The 11,470-nt window shown below is 38.8% G+C and overlaps 1 protein-coding gene across 7 annotated transcripts in view; it reads right to left on the reverse strand.

The window, feature by feature from the left end:
- Positions 1–11,470, reverse strand: part of GAPVD1 (GTPase activating protein and VPS9 domains 1) — a 67,662-nt gene that overhangs the window by 33,841 nt on the left and 22,351 nt on the right. For 5 of the 7 annotated variants that reach the window (XM_007117639.4, XM_055086968.1, XM_055086967.1 and 2 more), the window contains exons 2-7: positions 10,877–11,094; positions 9,258–10,101; positions 7,637–7,723; positions 5,375–5,509; positions 5,039–5,228; positions 819–979 (exon numbers count right to left, since the gene is read on the reverse strand). In XM_007117639.4, the coding sequence (XP_007117701.1) occupies positions 819–979; positions 5,039–5,228; positions 5,375–5,509; positions 7,637–7,723; positions 9,258–10,101; positions 10,877–11,061 (1,602 nt within the window). In that variant the 5' untranslated portion in view covers positions 11,062–11,094. Of the gene's footprint in view, positions 1–818; positions 980–5,038; positions 5,229–5,374; positions 5,510–7,636; positions 7,724–9,257; positions 10,102–10,876; positions 11,095–11,373; positions 11,401–11,470 lie in introns of all 7 variants that reach the window. The other 2 variants (XM_007117635.4, XM_028493518.2) reach the window with 1 other exon arrangement.

Below are 11,470 nucleotides of genomic sequence, written 5' to 3' on the forward strand. Positions count from 1 at the left end.
TTTTTGCCAGCTTATTCACTTTGAATGTGTGGGGGGGGACAGGGTTGTGGATTTTGATGGTCCTCTTTCCTACAAGTCACGCCACTTAATCAACCACCATCATCACTGTATCAACCAGTATAACTGGTCCCTTCTTCCCAGGCAAGGAATAGGCTTTGTTGAATAATAAGCAGGCACTGTTGAAGGTAAAAAAAATGCTTCTTTCTCAAGAGGTCACAATCTATGAGAAGAGGCTCCTATGTTTAGAGAGTCAAAACTTCTTTCCTCTTGCTTCTGTCCCAAGCTCTTCTGTTTACAAATATCTTAAAACTGATTCTCATATTCCCGACCCCATTTCCTTAAAATATTTTACTTAGTTTTCCTTTCAATTATCTCTTCCATTTCTTCCCAACCAGCCACAACACAGAAATTATTTCTTAATACTGTTTGGCTCTTTAAAGCAGGAATACCACTACTATATCATTAAAAAGAAAAGATACATAAAATATTTCCTACAGGTCACTGGAAAAGTCTCTTCAATTTCCATAACACAATTTCCTGGCTTCCGGCCTCTTCTACTACCATTAGGAAAATTCCTTTTGGTATGGATCTGGTTATCAACTACAGTGCCACAGGTTTATTAATGTGAAGGACCTCCAGAACTGTTCACAGGGAGCTGAGCGTTTGATGGGGTATCATGGCAGACCCACTGAAGATAATGAAAAATATTTGTTAAATGTATACTGATTTATAGAAGCTAGTGACCTTTACTGAGAAGAAAAGAATCTGAAGTTCTTAACATTAATAGCTACAAGTTAAGTGTAACAATACAGTCATACCTCATTTTCTGACATCATCCCTGGAGTAATCTGGGGACCTGTTCCTAAGGAAATGACCAACACCTCTTCTGGTTGCACTTCCTGGATGGTTTCTTGAGCTGATCCTTCATGGTCCATATGCAAGTCCATTAGAACATTGGTGCGGCTTCTGCTCCGAGTTGCTAATAAAAAAATTTCAAGTAAGATAATTTAGAGAAAAAGACAAAATGAAGAAAATGGCACATTAATACAAAAATATATTTTCTATTAATGTAGAACATTTGCACATGCACAAAAAGAGTGGTGAGAATATGAATTTAAAAAAAAAAAACACAACCCATATCTTCCTAGCTACTCTACTAATGACTGATACAAATTCTCCTTCAAACATGATCAACAGAAACAATGATCCATGTTCACCTGACAGGGAGTGACACAGTTTACACCTGCAGAACAGCAAACACGTCCCAATCAATTTAAGACTTGGGAGTGACAAGAAAAGCATTACTTTATTCCTTATCTTTTCAAGGTATAATATCTTCAACTATTTCTCCAACAAAATGATTTAACTGCCACAGGTCTCCCATACTAATAACTAAACTTAAAAGCATTAGAAAATTTCATATAGAAATCTGATAGCCAAAAAGAGTTATATACGTTGCCAACTGCTAACAAAACCAGAATCAGTTTTTGAAAACACAGTTTTTTTGGGGGTTCCCTGGTGGCGCGGTGGTTGTGCGTCCGCCTGCCGATGCAGGGGAACCGGGTTCGCGCCCCGGTCTGGGAGGATCCCACATGCCGCGGAGCGGCTGGGCCCGTGAGCCATGGCTGCCAGGCCTGCGCGTCCGGAGCCTGTGCTCCGCGACGGGAGAGGCCACGGCAGGGGGAGGCCCGCACACCACAAAAAAAAAAAAAAAAAAAAAAAGAAAACACAGTTTTTCCTGAAGTGTATTAACCTCTTCCTAAAGATGCAGAAGAGTTCTCTTTGTTTGAATATGTTTCCTTTCTGCTTTATGGGAACATTCTAAATTAATGAAGGATCTAATTACTTGGGGGTGTTTTTCCCCTACTTATAAGTAAATAAGTAATACCTTTTTCTAAAGTAATCTATCCTATAGATCTTACAAAAACTTTGGTGGGTTTTGTGTTTGTTTGTTTGTTTTGTTTTCTGGCTGCACTGAGTGGCCTGTGGGATCTCAGTTCTCCAACCAAGGATCGAACCCGGGCCCTCGGTAGTGAAAGCACGGAGTCCCAACCACTGGACTGCCAGGGAATTCCCTTACAAGAACTTTTGGAAACTGAAAGATTTAGATAGTTTGTGACAATTTCTCTATGAACTTTAGTCTCCTGTGATAAGTGTCAGGTTTTTTTCAGAGGACAATAAGATTCAATACAACCAGAATACTAAATAGATACTCTTTCAGGGCAAATAAAAGTGCAGACATGAAGCACAAACACTCAATTATAATAAAAGTCCTTCAGGGCTTCCCTGGTGGCTCAGTGGTTGAGAGCCCACCTGCCGATGCAGGGGACACGGGTTCGTGCCCCGGTCCGGGAAGATCCCACATGCCGCAGAGCGGCTGGGCCCGTGAGCCATGGCCGCTGAGCCTGCGCGTCCAGAGCCTGTGCTCCACAACGGGAGAGGCCACAACAGTGAGAGGCCTGTGTACCGCAAAAAAAAAAAGTCTTTCAACTTCAGTTTTGGTGAAAGCTGACCTACTTGAAGACAGAACTATAAACAATCATGTTCTCTCCAGAATGCTGTAGATCAGTTCATCAATCACTCTTACTTTCAAAACTCAAAAGCACACATCAACTTCCAAAAGTCTAAAACAGGTTCACTTACACCTTTCTTTGCTGACCCTCACTGTCTTCTCTTAAATTGTAAACTTAACTTCAACTTTATGAACAACTATGTTAATCTTTTTTTTCTTTTTTTTTTTTTGGTGGTACAAGGGCCTCTCACTGTTGTGGCCTCTCCCGTTGCGGAGTGCAGGCTCCAGACGCGCAGGCTCAGTGGCCATGGCTCACGGGCCCAGCCGCTCCGCGGCATATGGGATCTTCCCGGACCGGGGCACGAACCCGTGTCCCCTGCAACGGCAGGCGGATTCTCAACCACTGCGCCACCAGGGAAGCTCCAACTATGTTAATCTTAAGGAACAAACTTTATAATTTATAAAAATGCAAGTAATCAAAATTCATATACCAATTTACATAAAGCAAAAGCAACATGCACATGGAGCAAAATTTCATAAACTATTTCTTAAATAAAAGTTACATAAGAAAAGGAACAGCCTATTACCCACCAAAAGGGGTTACTAGAGTAATATAAGCAGTAAGATTGGTGGCTAAGGAATCCCAGGCAGTTATGGCTGCGAACTGTTGTCCTGGGTTGTGAAAGCATTAAACAGAAAGAAAATCAACCCTATGAATAATGGACACATCTTTTAAAATATGAAATAAGTTCAATGACCAGGGCACATGACTATACAAAATAATACTGGACAAACATTTGAAATTTACTTTCTATTATACACTTATTTAATGAATGACACTCTGGATGAAAAGAAACGAAAGAACACGAGTGAATCATGGAAAAAAAAAATCTCTGGTTTACCAAAAATCATTTATTTCCTCATGTTAAAAAAGTGCTAATAGCCTATAATATTAAAAATCATTGAATGTCAAGTTTCTTTTTTTTTCTATTTTTAATTCTGAAAATTGACGTTTTGAGATGATGAAAGCCAAAGACTTGAAGAATATGATGCCACATTCCTGTTGATAATATTATTCCATATTATGTTAAAAATAAGGTAGATTAATTTTAAGAAACTGACAATTCTTAACAAATCAGCTCATGGGAGTTTAAAAATGAAATCCCATTCTTCAGAATGTATAAAATATAATAACTATTCATGCTCACCAACTGTTGCTGAGCTCCTCATGACCGTTAAAAAGTTGGCACTAAAATACTCTGCTCCCTTGGTCTAAACACTCTCTCTGTGTCTTGTTTACTTTGTCTAACTTCCATTCATCCTCCAAGAGAAAGTGCAGCCTTCACCTGCTCCTGGATCTTCTCCTGACAGCATCACCACACCGCTAAGTTAGGTGTCCCCATAACCCTCTACGCTTATCTCCATCAGACACTCAGTACACTGAAGGGTACTGGTCTCTTTTCGTTCTCTCCAACTGGACTATCAGAAACTAACCTAAGTGTAAGGGCATGACTTAAGGGTCTTTGTATCACCAGTGTTGAACACAGTGCCCCGCCTGCAGGACAGTGATCAGACCACTTTTTGTGTCGATTTTTTGCATGAATTAAATGTGAAAGAACATTTAGAAAATGCTTACCCTGTGCCTGGTACATAGTATACATATGCTCGATTTGTTTGTGGATTTATACAGATATTATTACAGATTATATAGATTTATTATGGATAAATGTTTACTAAGAAAATAAGGCTTAATTAAACCTATTTCTTAAAATTGACAAAACAGAAGTTTTGCCTTATTTTATAAAATAACAAAGATCTTAACTCAGTCATTAAAAGACTGGCTATTAATAATAATGAAAAAATAGTAACTATATATTTTCAACTTTACTGATAGAAATTTCTAAAATAATATTATTTTATTATATTATTTAGAACTCTGTGGAAAGAACAGGGCTACATAATTCAAATGATGACAGTACATGATTCAAATGATGACTTACAGTAAACAAAGTATACTGCCAGTGGCAAGTTTCCAATTAACTATGACAAGTATGTCTAGATAAAGCTAAAGGCTGGGCTTCCCTGGTGGCGCAGTGGTTAAGAATCCACCTGCCAATGCAGGGGACATGGGTTCGAGCCCTGGTCTGGGAAGGTCCCACATGCCGTGCAGCAACTAAGCCCATGCGCTACAACTACTGAGCCTGTGCTCTAGAGCCCGCGAGCCACAACTACTGAAGCCCACGTGCCACAACTACTGAAGCCCACATGCCTAGAGCCCGTGCTCCGCAACAAGAGAAGCCACCACATTGAAGAGTAGCCCCCGCTCACCGCAACTAGAGAAAGCCCTCACGCAGCAACAAAGACCCAAGGCAGCCAAAAAAAAAATTGAACTACCACCAGTAAAAATGAAGAGAAGAACTTCTCCAAATTATTTAAAACTATATTCCCAAATGCTAAGCAATAACAAAGGCTAAGAAAGAAATATTAAATTTAAAGGAAAGCCTCAATATGAGAAATTCTCTTTACCTATAGGCAATCGATTCTTTTTATTTGCTGGAGTGGTTGCTGGAGACAGCTGAGGAGTACTGTAGGGAGTCATTTCCAAGCTGCTGCTTTTTCCTGGCTTTGCCTGGGGTAGGTTTGCCAATAAATTGTCAAGAGCCATTCTATCTTCTCTCAGTTGATCTCCAGACATCACACTCTTCATAAAATTCACCTGGCAAAAGTAAAAGGCCATTTAGCTTATGAAATCAATTTTTCAAACACAATATATATTTCTCACACAATGTACTCATCTATGACTCTGCCCATGTTCAGATAAATGACTTTTGAGAAAGTCCTATTAAAGAATAAAGCCATTACCAGAGTAATAAGCTGACTGTAGGTTATATAAACTACAGTTCTGCTCAACCCTTCCAGAAGATTAACAGAGGACATTGGCGGGGTCTCCACTGCACGGCCTCCAATCACCACATCAAGGAAAGCAGCAACACAGCTCTGTTCAAACAGGAGAGAAAAATCACAGTGAAATACTTCCCCTTTAAAGTAAGGGAACAGGGACTTCCCTGGTGGTGCACTGGTTAAGAATCCACCTGCCAATGCAGGGGACATGGGTTCGAGCCCTGGTCTGGGAAGATCCCACATATCGTGGAGCAACTAAGCTCGTGCACCACAACTACTGAGCCTGCGCTCTAGAGCCTGCAAGCCACAACTACTGAGCCCACGCGCCACACCTACTGAAGCCCGTGTGCCTAGAGCCCGTGCTCCGCAACAAGAGAAGCCACCACAATGAGAAGCCCGCGCACCGCAATGAAGAGTAGCCCCTGCTCGCCGCAACTAGAGAAAGCCTGTGCACAGCAACCAAGACCCAGTGCAGCCAAAAATAAATAAATAAATAAATTTATTTATTAAAAATAAATAAATAAAGGGAACAAAATTTCTGATTGAGGTGGACAAGCATGTAGAAAGTTTTTCTTCTTGAAAATTATATTAAACCCAACATTAAAGAAAATTAAACTCTCTGTGAACTGATATAAAATAATCTCCAGGGCTTCCCTGGTGGCGCAGTGGTTGAGAGTCCGCCTGCCAATACAGGGGACACGGGTTCGTGCCCCGGTCTGGGCAGATCCCACATGCCGCGGAGCGGCTGGGCCCGTGAGCCATGGCCGCTCAGCCTGCATGTCCGGAGCCTGTGCTCTGCAACGGGAGAGGCCACAACAGTGAGAGGCCCAGGTACCGCAAAAGAAAAAAGAAAATAATCTCCAAGATATTCTGGTATATGAAACAAACATGAGGCAGACAGTGCACACAGTCCTACCATTCATAATCAAGAAAATATATTAGGAATTTGCTTGTATACATACAGACTTCTTGAAGGACACAAAAGATTGATAAATGAAGAACTTTTAGGGAGGAAATGAAGGTTAGGGATCAGAGGTGCAAGGGAAACTTCACTATCTAACCTTTGAATTTTAGGTTGAATGTACAGCCTACTCAAAGTATGATCAATTAAATTTTTTTATTTTTTAAAATATTTATTTATTTGGCTGCGCCGGGTCTTTAGTTGTGGCACGCAGAATCTTCACGGTGGCGTGTGGGATCTTTTAGTTGCAGCATGTGAGATCTTGAGTTGTGGCATGCATGCAGGATCTAGTTCCCCCACCAGGCATTGAACCCAGGGCTCCGGCATTGGGAGCACGGAGCCTTAACCACCGGACGACCAGGGAAGTCCCTTAAATTTTTATTTAGTTATACCAACTGAACAATGCTATGTTAACTTATGAAATACACTTAAAATTATACATTTATTGCTGATTCATATATTCACAACTTGATTCAGTGACAATTTTTTTAAATCAAACTTTTTTTTTTTTGGCTACATTGGGTCTTCGTTGCTGCACGCAGGCTTTCTCTAGTTGCGGTGAGCGGGGGCTACTCTTCGTTGCAGTGCGTGGGCTTCTCATTGCGGTGGCTTCCCCTGTTGTGGAGCATGGGCTCCAGGCGCGCGGGCTTCAGTAGTTGTGGCGCACGGGCTCTAGAGCGCGGGCTCAGTAGTTGTGGTGCACGGGCTTAGTTGCTCCGCAGCATGTGGCATTTTCCCGGACCAGGGCTCGAACCCATGTCCCCTGCATTGGCAGGTGGATTCTTAACCACTGCACCACCAGGGAAGGCCCTAAATCAAACTTTTAAAAATAATCTTAATAGCTCTTTGGCTCTCATTACAATGGCATCTCCTCAACATTTCTGTAAGTGAGAATTAGTAATCTTTTTTTTTAATTGAAGTATAATTGGTGTTTATATATATATTTTTTGAGAATTAGTAATCTTTGATGACATCTTCCTTTATTTTCTTAATTAATTTTTATTGGAGTATAGTTGCTTTACAATGCTTTGTTAGTTTCTGCTTTACAGCAAAGTGAATCTGCTATACAGATGACATCTTCCTTTAAATGCTGCTGATCCAACACTGTATCCTCTATAGCCAACCCAAGGGTAATTGAAAAGAATATTTAATTTACACATCACCTAGGGACAAGATTTAATAAGGAGAATAGTTAGGTTCACTAATACTTTAGCAGAACCTTCTATAAACAGTACTTCACATGACACAGTATTCACTCTTACTTTGTCAAATTTTCCAAGGCTGCTCCTTGTCCGGGGATCTCCCTCTTCGGAGCCAGTCATTGCTAATTGCTGCAAAAGGCGGCCAACCTGCAACCCAGAGCAGAGGTGGGAAGACATAGGCTGTAGACACTTACACAGTCCTCACTGTGAAAGCACTTCCATTCCATTCTATAAATTTATTTCATAAGACTATTAACACACTAAAAGGATAACTAATAAGAACCTGCTGTATAAAAAAAATAAATAAATAAAATTTAAAAAAAAAAAAAAAGAATATTCACACCACCTGACGGGGCATACAAAATAGGATCCCAAATAAAATGTGCATCTTGTCTATGTCAGCTTTTACTATATTTTATTACATTTAGATTGAGTTATAAAGAATAAGTAGAAAATTTTGCTTTGTCTTTAATGCATATTATTACAACATTAGGAAATGAAGGTACACACCTTTGTTTCTGCTGCTGTACTTTTCATGTGTTTAGAAATTTAATTAATTTGTAAAAGCCGACTCAAACTATCTCAAGTTATTATTAAGTACTTTTTCCTATAGTTCATCAAGTACTCAAGGTAAACTTTTTCCCTAGACTTAAAAGCAAAGAATTCCTTCAGAACATAAGCTGTTTTGAAAGTAAATATTAATTCACAGAGCCAGTTCCTTACTGCCAAAAGTGAACTGTTAATCCACTCTCTCTAAAGACACTTTGCTGAAAGTTATTATCATACAGCATCATCTTCATACCTAGGACAATCCCCCCTTTTACTCATTTTGAAAAGATGTGATTCAACCTCCAATGGAATGATAAAAATAAAACTATAACAACATTATCATAAGAATAAATTTAGTGTTTCAGAGATGATAAAAAATTTTTATTTCAGGGATGTCTATATAGTTAATTTCTAAACACCCCAATATGATAGAACTGATCATGAAAAAAAGCTTATCATTACCAAAAAAAAATCACCCAAAGACAAGACATATTCTATTCCAAATAAACTCTGTCTCTTCCTCACAGTATTTCTGGGTATAAGATATAATTAAAAGAATCCCTTAAGAAATAATAACACGATTTCAGTAGTTCAGATGATTAGGGAAAAAAGCACTAACATAGATCCAAAAATCCTCTTTCTGAAACTTTTAGGTCCAGAGGAGTTTCAGATTTCAAAATCTGGAGATTTGAGAAAGGTTGGTTACTGCATACATGTAACATGTCCAGTATGTAGGCTGGCTCCCTATAATCAGATACATTAACATTCCTGCAGCAAAACATGAATATTCATGAACATGAAATGGAATAACTAACAATTACAAATGGCCTCATGTTAGTTCAGGTTAGGTTTTGTTACCAAATGAAGTATAAAAGACACTCAGTTTTCAATCATTCTGGAGTTTGAAATCACGGGAAAGGGGTAAGGGCTTGTTCTAGAAAATCAAATTCAACTATGCATTCAAGTGTATGAGGACTCCATTTAAAAACCAACACAATGTAAGAAGCAAATATTTAGGACAGTCTGGGGAAAAGGAATGGTAAGAATATATGAATAATGTCATCATATTTTCTGTTTCCACTCCCACTACCCAGTCAACTGACTTTAAACTGAATGCCTAGCAAAAGCATACCTGCATCAGATTAAATCTTGCCACCTCATTAATAGGAGCATCAGAAATTATTCCATACTGTTCTGGATTGACAACCGCAGGACAAATGAAGCACGCCAACAGGAGGTCAGTACACATTGCTCTGACCTCCCCAACTTCCAGTCTATCTACACAGGAGAGAGTTTTGTACATCTGTGACACAATCCATCTCAAACTATGTGGAAAGCAGTATGTGTTCTGTTTGAGATAACCAATAAATTTGTTCACCAAAGCCACTAGTTTGGCCTCGTTGGAATCCACCATCTCTTGAACCTTTTGCCTGAATCTATCTGAGCCTTTCTCTCCAAAGAGTTTTTCCTGTTGAGATGGGGAGAACCTCTCAATTAGCTTGTTTGGGTCTGTTTCCAGGTGATCCTCATCTTCAACAAGCAGCTGCATGATTGGCTCATGTAAAGTGGCTGTGAGGAAAAGTTTGGCAGAAAACAGTCCTTCAGAAAAAAGTTTAAATAAGATGCTGAAGGCACAAGTTCCTCTCCTCAAAAGTCGCCTGGGGTTGTCACTTTCTTTAAGTTCAAATTCAATCAAGTATCTCAACACCTGAAGGAGGTAGCTTTCATCTTCTTGCATAATGCAGTTGCCATAGAGAGAGGTAAAAACTGTGTAAATAACACTTTGTGTGTTCTCCTGATTAAGTTTCTCTCCAGCAACCAAAGAGGAGGCAATAAGACGAGGATTTTCCCTTAATCGACTTAAGAATTCTCCATAAGCAGTCTCCTGAAATCCCAACTGCTTATACCCATCAACAAACTGTGTATCTTCCAAAATCTTGGCATGTTGGCAACATTCAGCAGGGGAAGCTTCAGCACTAAAAAACAAGCAAAATAATAAAATTAACAACAATAATAATATACTATACTAAAACATGGTAATGTGAGTTGATGATAGTCATGGCAATGAGATCACTCAGAATTGCTAAAATCTTTTAGACCACCAGCATCTAAATGTGTAAAGAAAGTCAAAGCCAAAAAGGAGGACAAATTCTTCATATTAAGTCAGGTTCAATGAAAAGTACTGAGAAATAAACATTATTCTGACTTCTATCATTGAAGATCAGTCCTGCCTCTTTTTGAACTTCATATACATGGACTCATACAGTATGTACTCTTCTATGTCTGGCTTCTTTTCTCGACAGTATACCACAGCACCACTATGTCTAGACTTAAAAACTGCTTCTTGGAACAACAGAACAATAAGGTATTAACACAGTGAAAAATGAGGTTTCTAAAACTGAAAAGTAGATATACAATAGCAAAACATGAAAATATATATATTAAAAAGCAGAACACAAGATAATTTACTCTCTACAATAACAAAATGTTATATAATGCCAAGATACAAAATTAATTGGTATGGTATAAAGTACTAATAGTTAAGTTATAATTCTCTACAACTGTGCTTAGGTTAATAGGTTAATTAAGCAAAATAAGCAAAGACTCACCATTGAGATGCTGATTTAAAATATCTTAAACCATGCACTTTGTTGGAAATAGATTTGTTTATTTGCAGTTAGCAGTTATTAACTGCTATAGGCAGAATTATAGTGGTTTATAACATTTAAGACCTCAAAACCTTTTCTTTACCTGGTTATAATAAGCCGATCCAAATTAATTCTCTGTTGCTTAGCGATCCATGCTGTACGATACAACTTTTCAGCTGTCTTAAGTACATCTGCATTGAGCCTCTGAATGAGCTGTTTCTCAGAGTTTACATATAAGCGTTCCTGCTTGAGGTGATGGGCCAGAGTATGAATATCTAGCTTCACCATCTTCAAATGTGGAGAAGGTACAAAGGCTGATCACTAAGAGTAAAAAGAAAAACTTTTTATGTCACTTAAATTGCTTTCCAAAAATCAAAGGGGGTAGGAGAACACATTAAATACTAGGCTATGTTTAGTATCATGGTTAGCTCTAGTTTTAAAATAATCTATCTATATATATATATTTTACAACAGAAGCATTATAGGTTCAGAAAAACTGTTAAATACAGATAAGCAAAAAAAAAAAAAAGATGAAAATAAAGAGAAAAGCTCTTAATAAGGCCAGTGCTCAGAGGCAGCCACTGTAAACACTGTAAATACCTTGCACGTATCCTTCAAGTCCCGTGTCTACAAAAACAGAAAAATAGATCAATGGAACAAGATAGAAAGCCCAGAGATAAACCATGCACCCATGGTC

The sequence above is a fragment of the Physeter macrocephalus genome, chromosome 9 (assembly GCF_002837175.3).
Source record: "Physeter macrocephalus isolate SW-GA chromosome 9, ASM283717v5, whole genome shotgun sequence".
In the NCBI taxonomy this organism is placed as follows: domain Eukaryota; kingdom Metazoa; phylum Chordata; class Mammalia; order Artiodactyla; family Physeteridae; genus Physeter; species Physeter macrocephalus.